The sequence below is a fragment of the Egretta garzetta genome, unplaced genomic scaffold (genome assembly GCF_000687185.1).
Source record: "Egretta garzetta isolate BGI_Z169 unplaced genomic scaffold, ASM68718v1 scaffold797, whole genome shotgun sequence".
NCBI lineage: Eukaryota > Metazoa > Chordata > Aves > Pelecaniformes > Ardeidae > Egretta > Egretta garzetta.
In genome coordinates, this window is record NW_009260172.1 from 195,878 (window position 1) to 218,479 (window position 22,602).

General features: G+C 39.2%; 1 protein-coding gene across 5 annotated transcripts in view; it reads right to left on the reverse strand.

The window, feature by feature from the left end:
- Window positions 1-22,171, reverse strand: part of CRACR2A (calcium release activated channel regulator 2A) — a 56,272-nt gene extending 34,101 nt beyond the window's left edge. For 4 of the 5 annotated variants that reach the window (XM_009641726.2, XM_035897143.1, XM_035897145.1 and 1 more), the window contains exons 1-5: window positions 21,941-22,171; window positions 16,017-16,128; window positions 10,176-10,344; window positions 8,461-8,607; window positions 1,779-1,869 (exon numbers count right to left, since the gene is read on the reverse strand). In XM_009641726.2, the coding sequence (XP_009640021.1) occupies window positions 1,779-1,869; window positions 8,461-8,607; window positions 10,176-10,344; window positions 16,017-16,128; window positions 21,941-22,108 (687 nt within the window). In that variant the 5' untranslated portion in view covers window positions 22,109-22,171. The remainder of the gene's footprint in view (window positions 1-1,778; window positions 1,870-8,460; window positions 8,608-10,175; window positions 10,345-16,016; window positions 16,129-21,940) is intronic. The other variant, XM_035897144.1, reaches the window with a different exon arrangement.
- Between the last annotated feature and the right edge of the window lie 431 nt (window positions 22,172-22,602).

Here is a 22,602-nt window from a genome sequence, read left to right on the forward strand (position 1 = left end):
AGGACACGTAATGGGGTAAACAAACGCATGTTAACTGGCTTCTTATGTGGAAGAAGATATATCTAAGTGAAAAAGACAGACTAACTGCCCCTTTTGTACAACCTTCAGTCAGCAGGGTATTAAGTACCATAAATAGCTACGATTTGTACTTATTTGCATCTTACCAATTTCTTTAAATGTATTCTTCAGGAGCTGCTCTTCATTCAAGCCATAATAATTTCCCTTTTATATGGCATCAATTCATTTCTCCAGGCTGTAAAGTCTTTGTGAGACTTTGCATTAGAGAAAGAATTTAACAGTCAGATCTCCTCAAATCCCAAATTAGTCATGCCAAGAAACAGTACTTCTCGAGTGTCTGACAACCGTTAGTGTGAATGCTGACTAAACTGTAAATAGCTTCAGTGGGAAGCTTTAATGAAAAAGCTTGAAAGAAATTGATTTACCTCAAATATACAACTGATTAGGAGATCCAACAATCATTGCTTATGCAAAACTTCAGTTGTGGGCTATTAAGAGCATATAAACCATTTCTTCCACAACAACTGCTTGTCAGGCAAAGTTGCAAATACTTTTTATCCTTCAGCTGATAAGCAAATGTGTTGCAATGCAACAAAGGGTTCATCTCATCCATCACTAAAACCTGCTCTCAGCTTGGAATGGAAAAAACTTGAAATTTGTAAGTCAGGTTCACTACCCTGTGAAGCAAGTGAAAAGACTGATTCCTTAGATAGCTGATTAAGGCTCTTTTTGCTCTAACATACTTTATGTCAGGAAACTAAAAATACTTTATATATTTGGATCACAAAAGGATTTTTTAGATATCGTATTCGATTGAGAATGGAGGCAATAATTGATAGATATCCACTAGTTTTGGCAACATTTTGTGTACCATGTGTTGTTTGAAACCATATATTGGTTTCATTTATATGACTGCTTTCAAGACAACAAAAAGGAATAAGCCAGAAGATCATGATTATTATCCCAGGCACCCAGAGAAGCTGTGGAATCTCCATCATCTGCATACTCAAAACTCAATTGGACAAGTCCCTGAGCAACCTGATTTAGTTGGAAAGTTAGCAGCATAGGTGCCTTCCCACCTAAATGGTTCTAAGATGACTCTTTCCTGGAGCATACTGGGTGTTCCTGTTGGTTTTCTTGTTTTAGGAGAAAAAACAGGACATAAAAATCCAAAGAACAGACTATAAAAGCAGTAGAGGAGATTTAAAGGAGACTTCATAAGAAAAGGGAGTTCATAATCAGGTGTTTTGGAAGCACCATGGCCGTGACAAAAGAATCTAATCTACGTTTATTTTGAAAAAAGCTGTGGTGGTTTCAGAAATTATCATTGCTTGATTTATCTGTTGTTCCTCCTCAGTGAGAACTTATCCCCTCCTCAAAAGCAGAGACTGCAGAACTCAACAGGACTAGTGCTGCTCTGAACCTCAGAGAGCATTTTTCCTAATGTGACCAGAAGTTGGAACTATAACAGCATCAATAATATGATGAGGCTGTAGTTCAGTTGACTTTCAAAAGAATGCCAGCTGCTACTGTATGCCAACCACTAAGCACAGGAAAACGATGTTCCTCTCACCCAACAAGTCACTTAGTTTGAAGCTGCAGAGCCTGGATCAGTACAAAAGCAGCAGTGAGGCAATGATGTTTTTTCTTATTCTGTTGTGAAACACATTTTGAGGATTTTCATTTCTCATCCAGAATGAGCATAAAACCACTGGAAGTGAGAGCAGAAGCCATGCCCACAATAACAAAAAGACACTCACTTTCAAGAGAAACTGTTCCTTCTCCTTTTGGATTTGCTGTTCCATTTCTTCATAGAGATGTTGAATTTCTTCATCATAAGCAGCAATTTTCCTAACAAGAGACAGAAGTTTACTAAGTGGGTCTTTGTAGCATTACTTCAAGTCATGACTCACATTACAAGCTAAGCCCCAAATTTCTGAATTAACACAAGACTCCAGAGATTGTTCTAGGCTTAAGAAAATAGGAATTTTTGTGCAGCAAAGGTCACAGATAAAATTTTTTTTTTTTTTTGTCATGGAAGGAAAGCTTCAACAGCTCAAAGGCTAATAAAGCTACATATCTGATGTTTCCACATAAAGCAGCTGTTCATTATGCAATTTTAATGACCACTAAATCTTAGGTTTAAGGAACAGAGCTTCCTAGTGAAGCTAGCTAGCTAAGAATACCAAAGCCTAAGTTTCCCAGTTAAAAGTATTTTCACTGCAACTTCATTTTTTTACTCTGGAACTGCATTGTTCACCATTCAAGAGCATTGAATGAGGTACTTCTATCATGTCTAAGATGTTTTAGCTAGAACGGAATTCTTGAAAGTCTTTCTTGAAAGCTGCCTTACTGCCTCTTTAACAGCTTTACTGAAAGAAATTTGAAAAGCCCAGCTGAGGAACAGAAATAAATAAGCTGTGCACAGGTGTATCCGACTGTAGAAAAAAAGCACAACTTACAAAGCTCACTTTTTCCAATAGAATATTGCAATTAATATCACTGCACTTTGATACATGAAGGATTACATTGAGCATGTGCTTTAGTTTGGGCCAAAAAAATTTAACTGTTGAAAGAGAACAAGACGGCTGCTTTGTTCTGCTTCTATTCTATTCTATTCTATTTTCATTAATCCAGAAACTTAAAAGCAAAAATCACTTTGCATCAAACTCAGGGGACATCCTAGAAAGATTTTTAATAGAGAGTAATAGGGCCTTTATATGACACTACTCTATATTCCCCCACATTCTTCTTGCTAGAGCTGTTCCTTGAGCAATCTGCAGAATGCATCTTGTACAAATAAAGTACATAATCTCCTAGGGCATTCAAATCAATAAGAGCAAGACAAGGAATATACAGTGGAAAAAAAAGCCATTGATTTTTTTGTATTGTATTTTTTTGTACCTAATGCTCTTCATATTCTATGTTTTCACATATTAAAGGTCTGATTCTCTTCTCAGTTAAAGCCAAACAAATTGGAAAGAAACTTCAAAAAATTTACCTAAGCTAAGAGGAGTGAGAAACACCAGAAACAGGTCTTTTTTCCCCCCTTTCAAACATCAGAACACTTGACATTGCCAGCTTGAATTTTCAGTCACAGGTCAAAAATGGCGGGGGGGGGGGGGGGAGAGGCATTTTCTCAGGATTTATAGCAGCAATAAACAAATATCAAGCAACACCAATTTTAGGAAAATTATTGCTGTCACTTAGATTTTTGTGAATTCTGATTAGGTGAAAAAAGCAGCCAGGGTGAAAAAAGCAGCCAGAGAAGGGTCTCTTCATGTGACTGCAATGCTTCAAATAGAAAGTGCCAGAAAATCCAGAAGCCCCTTTTGCTGCCTTACTCCCCTTATAGTGTAAAGTCAGGTCATATTCTGATCTCAAATTTTATTTTCTTAAAACTGAGAAAATCCTTCATAAGAAATTAGCACTCATCAACAGAATAAAATCACACAAATCCATAAAATATTAACAATTATTTAGAAAGGTATGGTAGAGATTCTAAGCTCATATTTAAAAATACTGTATTCATGCAGTATAATGTCACTTTGATCATGGCTAGATTGACTATGTACTGAAAAACCCTGTAATTTTGCACAGGCACAGCAGTCAGTATTTCCATGGGAATCATAAAGATTTTCTCTGCGTCTGTGACAGGGAGAATAACTTTAGTCCTGTATTATTAAGCTGCTGATTTAGATATTTCTTTCCTCTTATGCGTTTGGAAGCAAAGGATATGGCAGCACCATCAAGACTACATCCAGGAGGTACCTCTGGATGCAGGAATCTTTTTAGTTGGTCTGGCAACTGACACATGACATTTTCTCAGGTGGAATACTCCTCAAGCATTCCATTCATGGCTTACTATTCTTAACTCTGATCAAATTAAACAGAAAGATAAAATAATATCCTGTTATAATCGAAAGTGTTACACAATTATAAGTAACATAACTAACAAGCAGCAGAAAAAATAATCCAATACATTAGCTGGCAGATATCCCCCACATGTGGTCAGAGGAAAATAAAGCCATAAGGGCAGATCATTGTTACATGAAAAATGCAAAATGTTTTGATTAAAATCTCTATTCCCTGGGATCATACCATCCAGTTGCACTCAATACATAATTGTAAAATTTCAGCAATATTTGATAATTTGATCTTTCTCTTTCCAGTAATGCTGTGGAATAAACAGAGATGGAGACAAAAGGGAGACAGTGCTGTTGTTGAGCACGTTAACCAAAATGGAATGTAACGTGAGTTCACTAAATTCAGATGATGAGTTCAGGATTAACATAGTCACAGGGGTTTAATTTCTGCCCATTCATGTAGCTTCACGTAGCTGCACTGTGAACTGTTTGGGTTTCACAATTGCTGTTCATGCAGTTTGTTGTAATGGTTCTTCTTTCCCCTTACAAAAATAGTGATTTGCGCACTTTGTGCACTAATCTTCTGAGATGCTGATTCTCCTCTTCTTCCACCAAAGGTGGACTCTGACACTGTCCCATGCTAAGCCCAATGAGAAGTCAGTTCATCCTTCCCTTCTTTTTTACCCTTTTGTTTATCTTCTCTGTTTAGAACTCTGTTGTTTGAAACACAGTCCACTTTTTTACTAGGTTTGTCTTTCAAAAGCACAGCAAAGCACAGCAGCAGACAGAGCTAATGGCAGTTGAAGATTTTACCTGCTATCAGAAGAAAATGGTCTCTTTCTCATCTGTTCTAACCTTACTTCCTATTAGTCATATTAAATGCCCCTTGGTTCTACTGCTAGGGATTTGAAGAAAAAGTTCCTCATTCAGCCTAGTCAGCGGTCTCATGGTTTGTAAAGTTCTACCATATCCCACTCCAGCCTTTACCTCCTCACTCAAGAGATCATACCTTTTAAAAATAGCTCTCTCAGAATAGCTGTTCCATTCCTTTAACCACTCTTTCTTCATTCCACTAAATTCTTCTTGTGTTGCAGAGACCAGAACTTCACTCACTCAAGATGTGGGTGCACCAAGAGTCTATGTGGTGGCAAAAACATGCTTTGTCATGTTCTCAGTAACCTTTCTGATCATGCATAGCATTTTACTGGATTTTTTTGGGTGCCACTGCACCCTGAACTGATGATTTCAGTAAGCTCTCTGCAATGACCCCAAGGGCTTTCTCTGGAGTTGTAACTGCCCATTCCAAGCTCAGCATCATGTAAGCATGACTTGAATTATTTTAGCTTCCTTACATTTATCTACAATGAAGTACTAGTCTGCACAGTCCCCCATGTGTGGTGTATCTGCATGTGTGTGTATTGAGAATATACGTTCAGCCTCACTACTGGCTGGACCTACAAATGGGAACAGCAGCAGCATACTGTATTAGTGTAGTGAAACACTGGAACGGGTTGCCCAGAAAGGTAGTGGAGGCCCCATCCCTGGAAACATTCAAGACCAGGTTGGACGGGGCTCTGAGCAGCCTGATCTAGTTAGAGGTGTCCCTCCTCACTGCAGGGGGGTTGGACTACATGACCTCTAGGGGTTCCTTCCAACCCAAAACATTCTATGATTCTATGATCTATTGAACTAGGACAGGAGGAAACGCCTGGGCCTCTTAGACCACAGGTCTAAGTGCTAAGAAGCATGTGGGTATTAAAAAAAAATTTTCCCCGCTCTATATGGTTATGTCTTGAGCTTTGCTGTTATTTATACATAGTTTAAAATAAAAGAGGTTATTCATTCCCACTGTTAGCAAAGACAATATTACTCCTATGACAATTCTGACTCCTTCCAGCTATTGATTACAAACAAAACAACAATCTATGTACTGAAATTAGAGGTGTTACCAGGAGCAACAGAAAGAAGAAATTAGCTAAAACCTGGTATTACTACAAAGGCATAAAAATTCAATGCATTAAGGTAGAGATTTTATGTCAGCCAGAGAAGTCAGGAAATGCTGATGTATTTTCCATGCAGCTCTGTGCTGACCACAGCTATTAAACAGAAATTTATTCATTCATTCCCCAAAAAACACTGACAAGAGTCTGTCAAAAAAAAACCCAAACCCCACAAAACAACCCCCCCACACACACATGGTTGTTAATAATATCTAGTCTAAAACAGACAGCACAATTATCTTTATGCTGTTTCCAAGTGACAAGCTGTCTGAAGGCTAAAACTACACTTGCAGACTTAGATGAAAATGCTGCTATCAATATAAAAGAACTGTCTTTAATCACCATACATTTTTAGGTTTTTTCTTTCTTCAGAAGCCTTGTCACATTCTCAGAATATCGAGGAGAGTGCTGAACAAATGAAGTAAATATTCAACAATATATTTGCCTTTATTACTCAATCTGTAAGAATCTCAGATTCAAAGTGACACTTTGTAATAAAAATACAGGGGAACTTCAACTATAACCATAATTTTGCAACAAAAGTTTTTCCCTCTACATAGCTATATATTAAAGAATGATCTGTTAATTTTTATTCTTATATGTTCATTTTTATATATGCATTTTATATATTTGTGTATACACACACATTATATATGTTTTTAAATATAAAGCCAATATATATTGTTAACTATATTTCATATGTTTGTTTTATACATATATTTGTTAACTTACATTTTCAGGGGTATCACTGCTTTGTGCTGCTTTAACATCTTAAACGTCTCATTTCTCTGACCGGTTAATCCAGACTTACAGCTTTTCTGCACACAATGTTTGCAAGCACACAGACAGTTTACCAGATTTACTGCTAAATCTGACTGTCCCCTGGAATCAACCTGATTAACTAGAAGTGAATTGTTTAATATTCTCTTAAAACTGCAATGCCATAATAGACATCTGCAAAAGAATCTCAGTCAACATATCTGTTAGCTAGAAGAGAAAAGCTACTTTCAGCTAGTTCTGCATTATAAATAATTTTGCTGGTATTCTTCATAACTAATAAAATTTTACATTATGGGAACTCTTGTGATTATAGTCATAGAATCATAGAATCGTCTAGGTTGGAAAAGACCTTTAAGATCATCAAGTCCAACCGTTAACCTACACTGCCATCCCACCTCTAAACCATGTCCCTAAGCACCTCATCTATCCTTCTTTTAAATACCTCCAGGGATGGAGACTCGACCACTTCCCTGGGCAGCCCGTTCCAGTGCCTGACAACCCTTTCTGTGAAGAAATTTTTCCTAATGTCTAACCTAAACCTGCCCTGTCGTAACTTCAGACCATTTCCCCTTCTCTTATCGTCTGTTACCAGGGAGAAGAGGCTGACCCCCACCTCGCTACAGCCTCCTTTCAGGCAGTTGTAGAGGGCGATAAGGTCTCCCCTCAGCCTGCTTTCCTCCAGACTAAACAACCCCAGGTCCCTCAGCTGCTTCTCACAAGACTTGTGCTCCAGAGCCCTTCACCTGCTTTGTTGCCCTTCTCCAGACACAGTCCAGTGCCTCAATGTCCTTCTTGTAGTGAGGGGCTCAAAACTGAATACAGTATTCAAGGTGAGGCCTCACCAGCACCAAGCACAGGGGCATAATCACTTCCCTACTCCTGATGGACACACTATTCCTGATACAGGCCAGGATGCCATTGGCCTTCTTGGCCACCTGGGCACACCGCTGGTTCACATTCAGCCGGCTCTCAACCAGTACCCCCAGGTCTTTTTCTGCCAGGCAGCCTTCCAGCCACTCTTCCCCAAGCCTGTAGCATTGCATGGGGCTGTTGTGACCCAAGTGCAGGCCCCGGCACTGCGCCTTGTTGAACCTCAGCCCATCGATCCAGCCTGTCCAGATCCCTTTGCAGAGCCCTCCTCCCCTCAAGCAGATTGACACTCCCACCCAGTTTGGTGTCATCTGCAAACTTACTGAGGGTACACTCAATCCCCTCGTCCAGGTTATTGATAAAGATATTAAACAGAACTGGCCCTAGAACTGAGCCCTGGGGAACACCACCATGTAGATAACACCCACAGCCTTTCCCTCATCCACTAGGTGGGTCACCTGGTCATAGAAGGAGATCAGGCTGATCAAGCAGGACCTGCCTTTCATAAATCCATGCTGGCTGGGCCTGATCCTCTGGTTGTCCTGCACATGCCTGGTGAGCGCACTCACAATTAACCGCTCCATAATCTTCCCCGGTACTGAGGTCAGGATGACAGGTCTGTAGTCATCAGTTCTTCACTGAAATACCTTGTTTATTTCAAAGGTTCAAATAGTAGGTAAGATAGATAGTTTTAAAACTACATAAACAGTCCAACAAAGTACTAACTTTTTTAGAGCACATTCCAACTTGTTCTTTTCATTATCTGCTTCTTGGAGCTGGGAAAAAATTCTGACCAGGAACTCTTCAAAATGACAGGTCTGTAGTCATCAGTTCTTCACTGAAATACCTTGTTTATTTCAAAGGTTCAAATAGTAGGTAAGATAGATAGTTTTAAAACTACATAAACAGTCCAACAAAGTACTAACTTTTTTAGAGCACATTCCAACTTGTTCTTTTCATTATCTGCTTCTTGGAGCTGGGAAAAAATTCTGACCAGGAACTCTTCAAAACTGGAAAGTAAATGAGGTTCATCTTTTCTCAGCTGCAACCAAAGTTGCTTCACATCACTCTCACTGAAAGAAGAGATCATAAAGGATTCATTAAGAGAGAACATTTCTCAGGCTGCAATAAATGTTCACAGCATCCTAGTGGATGGAGGCTTCAGGGTATCACTAGTCAGAACACAAGGCTTATTAAAAACAAGGGCTGCTTAAGCAGTGCCAGAGTTTAGAAGTATGAGGTGGGTGGGAAATGATGGAAATTGCATTTATTCAAAAAGTGCATCATAAAGTTTGGCCATCCGTGACTGCAGAGAATCACAAGAACTGCTTGTTTAGTGGGTGCCTTGCCAGACACTTCATCTAACCAGGAATGGATTAGAAAGGAGACAGATGAGATACAATGTAGCATCCTATCACTTCTATTAGAAGTGAAGAACTTCCCACAAATCTGGCAGGGAGGGGTCAGTGGAAAAGCTAATCAAAAACACTTCCTCATGAGAAATGAATGAGACTCAGTCTCCTAAGTTACTTAGACAAGTTAATAAATTGCATTTGTACTGTCTTCTTTCATTTTCAACCCCATTTTAATTCCATGCTACAAAAATCAGAATGCACTGTGAACATTTTGGTTTAAAGATTTACCAAAAGAATCTTTTGTTTCCAAATCTGTTCAGCAGATATGGGAAAAAAAGATGTTCTACTGTGAATGATAATGGGTTTTTTAATACTTTGCCAAAATTCTCCTGAACAGCTTCTTTTGTTTGTTTCTCCCTGACTCATTCTTTTCCATGCACATTGAGGCCTGAACCTATCCAGCAAAGAGTGCTATATTTAAAGGACAAAATTAGGATAAGGATAGAAGAAGTGGGTGATAAAAATGTCTTCATAATGAAAGCCTTTCAAGATGACTGACAATCAACTCTTTCCTCTAACAGGCAGTCAGGTGAAAAGAAGCACTGATGACCACCTTTATTTCATGGTAAGGATCCCTGACGCATTTCTTAGACATTCCTACTACCTGTCCAGATTCTCTCCCATTTTGCCCTGTGCTTTTTTTGATCTAAAACATTCATTGTGATTGACCAATGAGTGTCAGGCAAACACACAAGAAGCTCTTAAAGCAGTTTTTTCGTTCTGTGTTTCAGAGTGAGTCATCCTGGTCCTGGAAGAGGTAGTGTTATCAAAGCAATCACAACATACAATTATGCATGGAGGGGAGAAAAAGCAGAAAAAGGGAAGAAAACATTCTCTTTTTCTTGTTAACTGCTGCACTTTAAGCACAACCATGCCAAAAAAGCAGTCATCACGCATTGTTTGACTGAAAATCAGCGGCATCTGTGGATTACAAGCTAGTAATTAATGTCCAAAACTCATGGTATGTCAGTGACTTAATGGTGTAGCTTACATGTGGCACAAACACATGTTTCATATACCTGGAGTCAGCAGCTTTGCTCTTGGAAATTTTGGTTGAATGGCATTTTATCATCTTTGACAACCAAGAAAATTAATTTTTAAGCAATCATTGTGTTACTGAGCAGCCTTGGTTCTCCCAGCCATTCATCTTGGATTCCATTAAAATCAAACCCAGAGCTGAATCATAAAAGATCATATAATCTATTACTATTGCTGTGAATACTCACTCATCCAAAACTTTTTTAGCTCCAAGCCGATCCATCAGATTTGAGAACTGGAATTCTTCATCCTCATCTTCCCTCATGGTCTCTTCGCATTTAAGCGGGCAGGCTGATTCACCTCCTGATTGCTGCACCATCTCATTATTCAAAGCAATCTGCCCCAAAAGAAACTGGCCTAAGAATTAGAAATTACACATTAGCATTTTCAGAACTTACTATAAGAAGCAACATCATTGAAGAGCAACATACTGAAGATCAAATTTTACAGTAAATATCATTTGTGAGGGTAACATCTGCACTTCTTTACAAGAAAAGGGTGTATAATGAAGCAGCAAAAGGATGAGGCATGGCAAGAGGATCCCTGAGTTCTATGCCTGACTTTGTCCCCAGTTTCATGTCTAATCTTCAGTAAATCACTCACCTCAAAATTCACAAACATACTGAAAAAATTCAGACCTACATAAAGAAAAGACATAAATTGCAGCAACAAGCACATTATAAATGTTGTGGCCTTATTTCTTGATATTCTTAAATAGAAGTAAGGAATCTAAAATAACCACAGCATTGCTACTCATAAAATGTATCTCCTATTTTAACATTCTTTTAAGTGCATGACCAAAGGCACACCTCAAATTCCTGTACAAACTGCATATAGAAAGCTACATTTTATTAATGCTTATTTCCCTCCATTTGACTCACATGCATTTTAATTCTTCTAAACTTGACCCCTACAGCAGTTTCTTCCACCTATTTGAGATATTTCTATTAATAACAGAAAGATTGGATCATGGAGACTTGGTCATGGGACAGCTCCCATGACTGGAGTGTTGCAATGGAGGGATACAGGCTCTTTAGGAAGGACAGGAAGGGAAGACAAGGAGGGGGAGTTGCCTTTCATGTGAGAGAGCAGCTGGAATGCATGGAGCTCTATGTGGGGATAGTAGAGGAGCTGATGGAGAGCTTATGGGTTACAATTAAAAAGAGGACAGGCAAAGAGGACAGTATAGCAGGTGTCTTCTATAAGCCACCCAACCAGGAAGAACAAGTGGATAAGGCCTTCTACAGACACATAGGAACAGCCTCGCGTTCGCAGGCCCTGGTCCTCATGGGGGACTTAAACCACCCTGATATGTTGGAGGGACAATGCAGCAGGACATAAGCAAACCAGGAGGTTCCTGGAGTGCACTGATGATAACTTCCTCAAAGTGATACGAGGAGCCAATGAGAAGTGCTCTGCTGGACCTCATACCCAGCAACAAGGAGGGTCTCGGCAATGTGAAAATCAAAAGAAAGCCTTCTCTGCAGTGACCATGAGATGGTGGAGTTCAAGATCTGGAGGACAGGGAGCAAGCTCATTACCCTGGACTTCAGGAGAGCAGACTTTGGCCTCTTCAAATATCTGCTTGGAACAGTCCCTTGGGATAAGGCCCTAGAAGGAAGAGTGGCCCAAAAAGCTGGTTAATATTCAAGGATCACCTCCTCCAAGCTCAAGAGAGCTCCATCCCCATGAATAAGAAGCCAGACAAAAATGCCAGGAGGACTGCATAGATGAACAAGGAGCTCCTGGCCAAACTCAAACACAAAAAGAAAGCACACAGAGGGTAGAAGCAAGGATGGGTATTCTGTATTCCTGGGAGGAATACAGCAACACTGGGCATGCAGGGATAAAGTTAGGAAAGCTAAAGACCAAAAGGCCAAATGGAATTGCATCTGGACAGGTATGTAAAAAAAAGTACAGAGGAGACAAAAGGAAGACTAGGGACATCAACGAGATGAGGGACTTGGTTACACGGGACATGGAAAAGGTGGAAGTACTGAATGCTGCCTTTGCCTCAGTCTTTACTAGCAAGACTGGCCTTTAGGAATCCCAGGTCCCAGAGATCAGAGAGAAAGGTTGGAGCAAGGAAGATTACACTTGGTGGAAGAGAGTCAATCGGGTCAGGGAATACTTAAGAAAACTGGACATACATAAGTCTGTGGGCCCTGATGAGATGCACCCAGGAGTGTTGAGGGAGCTGGCAGATGTCACTGTGAGGCCACTCTTGATAATCTTAGATCAGTCATAGTGACTGGGAGAATTGCCAGAAGACCAGAGAAAAACAAATGTCACCCCAGGCTTCAGGAAGGGCAAGATAGAGGACCCAGGGAACCACATGCTAGTCAGCCTAACCTTCCCTGGGAAGGTGATGGAGCGCCTAATCATGGAAACCGTTTCCAGACACATTAAGGATGAGAAAATCAGCATAAGTAATCAGCATGGATCCACGCTTGACCAACTCAATACACTTCTATGATGAAGTGACTGGCCTGGTAGATGAGGGGAGAGCATTGGGTATTGTCTACCTGGACTTTACTAAGGCCTCCAACACGATCCTTTCAGAGAAGCTGTTGATGTACAGGCTGGATGAGCATTCACTGAGGTGGATTGTAAAGTGGCTGAATGGCCAAGCCTAGAGGATGGTGATCAGTGGTGCAAAGTCTAGTTGGAGGCCAGCGACTAGCAGGTACCCCAGGGATCAACACTGGGTCCAGTCTGGTTTAACACCTTCATTAATGACCTTGATGATGGGGCAGAGTGCACCCTCAGTAAGTTTGCAGACAACACCAAACTGTGAGGAGTGGCTGATATACCAGAGGGTTGTGCAGCCATCTAGAGGGACCTTGACAGCCTGGAGAAATGGGCTGGCAGGAACCTCATGAAGTTCAACAAGGGGAAGTGCAAAGTCCTACACCTGGGGAGGAACAACCCTGTACACCAAACATACGCTGGGGGTCACCCAGCTGGAAAGCAGTGTGGCAGAAAAGGACCTGGGAATCCTGGTGGACACCAAGCTGAACAGGACTCAGCAAAGTGCCCTTACTGCAAAGGCGGCTAATGGTATCCTCGGCTGCATTAGGCAGAATATTGCCAGCAGGTCAAGGAAAGCCTCCTTTCCTCAGCACTGGGGAGGACACACCTGGAGTTCTGTGTCCAATTCTTGGCTCCTCAGTACAAGAGAGACATGGACATACTGGAGAGAGTCCAACAAAGGGCCATGAAGATGATTAAGGGACTGGAGCACCTCTCACATAAGGAAAGGCTGAGAGGGCTGGGAATGTTTAGCCTAGAGAAGAGAAGGCTCAGGGATATAATCAATGTATACAAATATGTGAAGGGAGAGTACAAAGGAGACAGAGCCAGGCTTTTTTCAGTGGTGCCCAGTGACAGGACAAGAGGCAATGGGCACAAACTGAAACACAGGAGGTTCAATCTGAATATGAGGGTAACCAAGCACTGGCACAGGTTGCCCAGGGAGGTTGTGGAGTCTCCCTCCACAGAGGAAGATATTCAAAAGCCACCTGGATGTAGCCCTGGGCAACTAGCTGAGGTGGCCCTCCTTGAACAGTGGGGTTGGACCAGATAACCTCCAGAGGCCCCTTCAAACCTGAACCATTCTGTGATTCAGTGATTGAGATATTCCTGGCTATTGACACCACATAATAGTCATGGGAGACTTTAATGAAGGTCATGAGACTTTCTCAACAATTTTTCACTAGCCAACAACATGATGTTACCTTGTATTTGCTCTATTAAGTGTTGAGAACACTATAGAAGAATTGATTATAAGAAATAACCATTGATTGACAAATGAGTTGATTGTTTAAATTAAACGTGAAGCTAAACAAGAATAGATATTACTGGTGTCAACCGGTCTGAAGGGTTCAAGTAAATTAACAAACAGGTGAAGCTTGAAACTATCTTAGAATTGGAGATTAGAAGGGTATATAGATAGAAAAGAGAGCCAAAAATACTGAGACCTGCAAAGAATACTAAAACAAACAGCTACAGGCTTTTTAGCTACATCCATAAAAAGAAAGGAAGAAACAAGTACAGTAGTTGTACGGTGAGGATGCAGAAGTGAAATTGCCACATGAAAAATCAATGCACTTGTGTTCAGTTGGGGAAGACGGGTCAAATTCCATCAAATTCTAAATGTGCCAGCTATTTTATTTGAACATCTGCAGGTCAGAATTTTTAAGGAATCTAGGCAAAAAGATTTTGTGATTTTCTGCAGAGGATCTTTGGTTATAGTCTAAATTCTAGTACAGAAGTTACCATAGACCCAAGGAAACAGAAATACTGGTGTGGTTTTGTGGTTTTATGTTTTTATCAACTCTATCTTGCATCTTTTCTCATAGCACCCAGCAGAGCATGTTAACAGAGACAACAGAATATGTTGCAAAGAGAGATTACAGTAAATTTCCTATTTGCCACCATTTAGAAATATGCATGGGATTCTCCCATACTAATTGGTGCAGTACAAGTCTTATCCAGACACCACTCTGCTTTCTGCATTCTCTACTTTTCAAAGCAGCCTTTATCTAGCACAGCTTCTGCTCCTACTAGGAACGCGAACATCATCACCTAGCCAAATGTATGAATACTTAACCTGGATTCCTAGAAAATACCTGTCAGTCTTGTGTAGTAGGTTAAAATGTAGCATGCTTTACACTGTCTATCCTTATGTTTTATGTGAATCCTATGCATAGGTGCTGTCGAAGGCAGTGCCTTGTCTGTGGCAGTCTGTGTAGCCTGCTGCGTCCACGTCCTTTGTGTGCCTGTGTGCGTGCGTGTGTGGGTGTCTCTGGGATACATGATTAACTTCACTACCAGTTGAACCTGCAAACAGGAAAGCAGCTGCCACATCCATCTGGGTCTCTGGACTGCGCCCCAGCAGCTGGGGCACGAGGAATCCCCAGGCTCTGGAGCTGCTGGAGATGGCAGCCACTTACAGCCTCCTTTAACACAAAATTTTGGTTTTGCGGGGACTACTTATGATAATAATCTTCATTTAACTAAGAAATATGTATAATTTACTTACAAAAAAGTAAAGCAGTAATACATTATTTCATTTTTAAATAATGGCAATTTGCAGATTAAAGCATACTCTTTGTTAAGATGCTTGACCTAGCTCTAAAATGGGAGAGGTGGGGGATAAGGGAATTAAAATTTCAGATGATTGATGATTTGCAAACAAAAATGGAAGAGCTTCCTAAAAAATGGAAGAGTTTTCCAGAGAAAATGCTTAAACCTAATGCTTATAGATACTTAAAACTTAAGTACAAAATTGATTATGTATAAACAACCAAACACAGTCACACAGTCTCACTAGATTGTAATCTTATCTGGAACCTCACAGTTGGGGAGAAAACAACCCTTTCACAAAGAGAGAACAAACAGTAAAAGTACTGCTGCAAAGCAAGCAGTTGCAAAGAGCTTATCAGCTGCCATCATGTACTAAGAATAATTGCCTCAACCTGTTTTGTTTTGAAATAAAGTAACATCACTTGAAGAATGAATTTTTTGTAGAAAGCATTCCCACAGCTGTAAGGACAGTGGTATTAACACATTAACATTATGTCTAAGTTCAATGTAAGACAATCTTAATTATCTCTCAGGTATTATGACCTGATATGAAATAACATACAAGATTTTTTTCCCACAAGGGAAGTTTTCCATAAATTGTTTGCAGATCTACTCCATGGCTTAAACCACATGTAATTCAGACCATTACGTCGTATGTCTTATATTGTGCTATGGCTTGCCATCTTACACAGGAGAGAAAGACTCTGGAGCCCTTTATCTATTTATAGGCATAATTTGATAACTTCTTTATTTGTTACATATATCTTCTTTATCTATCTATATCTACATATATCTTATCTATATCTACATATATCTTATCTTTATCTAGCTCCCTGTGTGCATCGTTAAGTGGACTGTTAAGATAAAATGCTTCTTTACTGATGTGGAGAGTATAGAATATGAATAAAGCTCTATAAAGGATACATGCTTTCCAAACTCACTGAATCCTGTGGTGAACTCCTTTGGGGTAAGTGAGCCATTGCCATCAGCATCCAATGTAACAAAAACTTTTTCAAGCTCTTCCAGGCTAAGAGGTAACTCAGGATGCAGTCTCTGGAACAACAAAACATGCAGCAACTTTACCCAGTACTACAGGGTGAGAGGAAGACTAGATTCATCAATAATATAGAAAGTCCTTTTGTTTCCCTGGATGAAAATTGAAATACATCACAGAGTAAAACAACATCAACTGAGGAGACTTGCTTTTATTACTTCATTATTTGCCTTTATGAATCCTTTATGCCAAAGCAGTGAGAACAATCTCCTTGTGAGAGGATTCCAGATTCCAATCACACAGGAAAGAGGTGGAATTTGAGGTGGAGTCTCAGCATCCTGGTGAAATGCCTTGATTATCTTGGTGAAATGCCTTGATCATCATGCAGCTGGAAAAATTTGCCAGCAGAACTGTACACCTAGTTCCTTCCATGTCATGAGGTCAAGCAAGAGACTCTCTAAACAAGAACATTATAGAGGATATACTGTCCTAATTAAAGCTGCTTTAAAATGTGTAAATGAACAAATAAATAAAACAAAGCTAAGAAAGCTGCTCCTGTAACGAGTTAAATTTAATTCATGACTCTCTACTTCTGAAATGCAGCACGCTCACACCAAAAAAGACAAAACTTCATGAAACCAGCTCCACTAAATCACTTATTTCTTCACAAGAATATAAAGATAGGCATAAAAGAAAAAAAAAATTTTAATCTGGCCCTAATGATTTTACTGTAATTCTTTTAACAGTACAGACAGATTCCCAGAAATAGGAGGAAACTGGAGTGGCAAACAACTACAATAGCAAGGATTTCCACTGGGAGACAGCACGAGGAAGAGTAAAACCTTTCCTCAGCTTGGGAAGCAATATAAATATACACTGCTGAAGTCTTCTGCTTTATTTGTTAATATTTTAATCCCTTCCCTGAACTCCTACTGTATATACAACATATTAAAATTGCAAGCTAATAGGTTGATAAAGTTCATCAGAACAAAAGTGCTAATCTGTTCCCCTGTGGGCAAGGGATTTAGGGGCAAAGAAAGTCTTTCCTGCAATCCAAGAACATTATTAATCGCTATTCAATATACCAGGCCATACAGCCACGGTACGAATTGCCTGAGTGCATTAACCAGGACTTCCCTGGCTGCAACAAAAGGTTTAGGGTATACACTATAAACCTGTGTGAGTCGAAGGGAAGAGCAGTAAAAGGAATTCTAAGGTGATCTTGAGAAGGGAAAGCAACAGAGCTTCTAAAGCACAGAACTATCTGGAATGGTCCCGAAGAAATTTCTGAGCAGGATTAATTGTGCATTGCTGCCTGCTTCCAGAACACTAAGAAAACTTGATGTACAGTCTAAATACACTACTTCATCAGTGATACACCTGACTTATTATCAGTTTCTCACTTAAACACACACATCTTCCCAAAGCCTTAGATTTTAATATCTTAGATCTCAAGGGAAACTTTTTGCAATTAGCTTCTCTTGTAAAATTCTTACAGCCTACACAGCACTGATGAGGGAGGAGGTACTTCAGACAAATTCCTCTTTTACTCTTAGAAAAACAGAAACTGTGCTCTTACTGCCATATCTTTGGGACCTGCCGAAGGAGTGCTTCGTGAGAGCTGGCTGTCCTCTTCTGGGGATGTCATAAACGCAGATCAACGTGCTATTCCAGTACAACTGCTTGTGGGTCTTGCTGCAAACCTGACTTCATGCTTCTCCAACTACAACTGGAGTGCCTTATTGCTGGGTTCAAATTCTGAACCAAATTATACTAATTTTTGCAGTAGAAACCACCACAATTACTTGCATTTTCTTGAAAAAAAAATTAAAATAGGAAATTTTGAAGAATGTATCAACATTTTGCTCCACTAAATTCCCTAAGGATAATCTACTTACTCTGATGAACTGGGGCCATACTTACCATTGTTACTAAGATTAAGTCAATGTTGATACTAAGATCAAGTCAAGATTTCCCAACCTTTTGGTTTTATTCTTCAAAAAAAAACTGTAAGCACTTTTTTTTTGTTAGAAAAATAAAATGTTATCACTGGTCTCATAGGTATGTTTTTGTTTATTTGCTCATTTTGGGCTCACTGTAAAAATATATAGATCCTTTCAACATGAGGTTCTTAAAAATTACAAAAAAAAAAAAAAAGAAATAGAAGATATCCAAAGACACCACTGGAGCTTAAAGAGAAATTATTTGCATTGCCACCCAAAGTACTCTGTGTTTTCATGAAGTTTATGCTTACTTATCTGAAAATACCAAGCTTTTACTCTGCTAAATAAAAAGACAGAGGTCAAATAGCTGACAGCAAGATCTGAACCCAATTCTGCTGTACACATTAAAGCAAAACATTTTGCAACACTAATTCTCATTATTCATTATAACCTCAAGGCCCAAAGTGCAAAGTCGTCCAAGTTTCAGGTAGAATTTGCAGATTCAGAAAACCTCTTGTTTATTTGAAAGTTGAGCACATTTGATGTTTTGAAATGGAATGAAAAATTCCAAACAACCAATATTAAGATAATCTCAAAATAAACAGCATGATATGATCAGGGAGGAGTACATTTTTAATATAGTAACTGTATTTTAGACACATCAGAAAACTTTGTAAGATCTGTTCCACTGAAGTTAATTGGATTTTAGACACTCAGCACTTTTTAGATATTCAGCACTCTCTGTTGAAAATCATGCCTCATATCACATAACTGACTATAGATTAAAAAGCCTAATGTTACCATAGAATTTTAGAATCGGTTAGGCTGGAAAAGATCTTTAAGATCATCAAGTCCATCTTCTATTTGAAGCAATGCTAGGAAGTAGTACTGAACTAAAAAGCTAACAAACAACAGGATGCAAAAGTGATCAACACCTGGTACCTTTTGAGGAAAAAACTTTTTTACTTTATTGATTTATGTCTTTGCTATAGGGAGTGAACATCATGAAAAGTGCAATCAAAATCAACTATATTGATTTCAAACTCACATTTGCAATACAGGGATTCTAGTTAACTAGTCATTCTAATCAAGCATAATGAATAACTGTAGCAGTATATGTCTAATGTGCAGTTGTTCAGTATAAAACATCATTATTTTGTATAGCAATAAAATAATAGGTACCAAACCCATTAGAAAACATTGTAGATTACTGTCACTGGTGTCCAAATAAACCTCTGTTAAAACACTACTCAATTACAAGGGAGATGGGGCAATGAGAAAGTTATCACTAGCTTCAAAGAATCTAGGTTTCTGAATTGCTGGGATTAATGTAAAAGACCTTCATTTATAATTTTTATTCACTGTCACTAAATTACTGTAAAAATCAAATGGTGGAGATGAGTCTCACCCCAGTTTTTTGTCAAAGGAACTACATTGATTTCAGCTGAATTACTTTGTATTTAATAAATTGTTGAGTGGAATAGGGATAATCCAGTATATTCAAAAGGACTGCATTTGTAATTTTATCTTTAATTGGACAGCAAGAAATAAAATCAAATATAAAGAAACACCTTCTCAAGTGTTCTGAGCACCCTTAATTTCTGTATTGAAATGAACCAGACACATACATGCTGAAGTTGTCAGATATAGTAAACAAATACGGTGAAATAGAAGACATGTACAACTAAATCTGTTCTTTGCAACCCCTTTTCTACTGCATCTTTTACAACATCTGTTTTAAAACCTGAAGTATAAATTTATCAGCGTAAAAGCATAGCATATAAGGATAAAACTTAGAATCAAACAAAAAAATGTTTTTATGTTCCTTGCAAAACCAGATATTAAAACTTTATATACCCATACATACTTATATATATATGGGATTCCACTAGGTGAAAATATATGCCATTCAGTTTTTGGAAAGACAGTAAAATTATAATCCATTAAATTCTCTATGGGTCTGGATTTACCAAAATTACCACTAACAATATATTTGTTTGCATTCAGTTACCACTAACAACAGACATTTCTCTGTTTGCATTCAGTTACTTCAATGTGATAATGTATATTAGAATCAAGTCCAAGATCATCAAGTCCAACTGTTAACCTAACACTGCCATACCACCAATAAACCCTGTCCTTAAGCAACACATCTACCCGTCTTTTAAATGTCTCCAGGGATGGGGGCCCAACCACTTCCCTGGGCAGCCCATTCCAATGCTTAACAATGCTTTCGGTGAAAAAATTTTCTTAATGTATAATCCAAACCTGCCCTGGCACAATTTGAGGCCATTTCTTCTGCTTGGAGCAGAAATTTCCCCCTCACAAAGTGCTCTGCCTAAAGCTAGCTAGATTTCTGTTTGGTTTTTTTTTTTCCCCAAGCTTCCTGTAGAAAACGTAGATCATCATTATCATCCTTGCTTTTAGTAATGGAAAACTACACAATAAGTGAGGAAATTACCACTGAAAACTTACGGAAACTTGGAGATCTTAGAATCAAAGAATCATTAAGGTTGGAAAAGACCTCCAAGATCATCAAGTCCAACCATCAGTCCAACACCACCATGCCTACTAAACCATGTCCCAAAGTGCCACATCTACACATTTTTTAAATACCTCCAGGGATGGGGACTCGACCACTTCCCTGGGCAGCCTGTTCCAATGCTTAACAACCGTTTCTGTGAAAAAAATTTTCCTAATATCTCATCTAAACCTGCCCTGGCACAACTTGAGGCCATTTCCTCTCATCCTATCACCTGTTACCAGGGAGAAGAGACTGACCCCCACCTCATTACACCCTCCTTTCACTTAGTTGTAGAGGGCGATAAGGTCTCCCCTCAGCCTGCTTTCCTCCAGACTAAACAACCCCACGTCCCTCAGCTGCTCCTCATCAGACCTGTGCTCCAGACCCCTCACCAGCTTCGTTGCCCTTCTCTGGACATGCTCCAGCACCTCCATGTCCTTCTTGTAGTGAGGGGCCCAAAACTGAACACAGTATTCAAGGTGTGGCCTCACCAGTGTGGAATACAGGGGCACGATCACTTCCCTACTGCTGGCCACACTATTCCTGATACAAGCCATTGGCCTTCTTGGCCACCTGGGCACACCGCTGGCTCAGATTCAGCCGGTTGTTGACCAGTACCCCCAAATCCCTCTCTGCCAGGCAGCTTTCCAGCCACTCGTCCCCAAGCCTGTAGAGTTGCATGGGCTTGTTGTGACCAAGTTCACAGAATTAGCACAGGTCATCATAAAACTCAGCAACACAAAATTGCACAGAGAGCTCTTGAGAGCTATTAATCTGAGTAATTTACTATGAGGTTTTTACTTTTCAAAAATAGGTAGTTACCATAGGTAGTTAAAAGTGTTTTGCTTCCATTTTCCTATATGCTTTTTGTAATCAACATTTTCAGCAAACTTGATTTTGGCCCTTCAAACAACTTAAGAAGAATTTGGTAAGATTATTGTGAACACTGAATAATGCTAAAATACTGTTCCTCTATACTTCCTACATAAATATGTGATCCAGCTGAGAGCTCACCATTGTCGGCAGGTGAAACAAAGTGAAAGACTTCGTCTACACAATTTTGCTGAGAAAACAGAATGATAAAATTGGTGAACTGGATGCATTCATGATGCTGTGGCAAATTGCAAAGTAATGAATTTACTGGAGTTTCAACTTTTCAACAAGAATGGAATTAAATTCCTGGGGCATTTTTTTAAACTTCACTTTGATTTTCCACTTTTTTGTTGCTTTGTGGAAACAAATGCAAGCATTATGCAAACTTCAAAGAGATTATTTTAAATCCTACATATCTCTTTAAAGTTATCAGGAGGACGTTACAATTTTTAACTCTAAATTAATCAGTCTCAACTTATTAAGGGCATTAGGAGCTTCTCTCATTGTGCATTTCACATAGCCAATTTTTACCTGCATGTCTTGATGAGTGATGAAGCCTTTGCCTTCCAGATCACAAATCTGAAAGAACTCATGTACTTTTCCCAACACAGTTAGTCCTGGGTCTTGTTCTTCAGTCCTGCTCCTCTCTGCATCTCCTGGTGGTACAGGACTGGCACAGGCTCCTCGTATTCTGTCCATTGTCACAATCTCAGCATAGGAATGCTGCTATCCAATTTACTCACGAATTCTGATTTGAAACCTGTGCCTGGAAGGTAAGGAAAAGAGCAAATCAGAATCTCTTAATGATGCATTCCACAGTCTCTTAGCAATCATCTCTTTAATTAGTCACTAAAGCTTAGAAGAAGAAAAAGCTTTTTGAAAATGCCTACCCTATTTCTGAAAAGGAATCTCAAAGCAAAATCAGCCAGTTTTACATGAAATATAGACAATCAACTTGAACAAGAAAACACAAGAAATACGGGTAAATGAAAAAATAATTTAAAGTCACTACCAGTATTCAACTGGTATCCTTTTGACTCTGATCATCTTAATACCACATATCACAATTTGCATCCAGTGCTTTCAAGTACAGTTCATATGATAGATGACTGAAAGAACCTGGTGGATCATAGTGTTTAAATCAGTTAAGTAGAATTAAGAGAATGATAACAGATTATGGAATTCTGTAACAT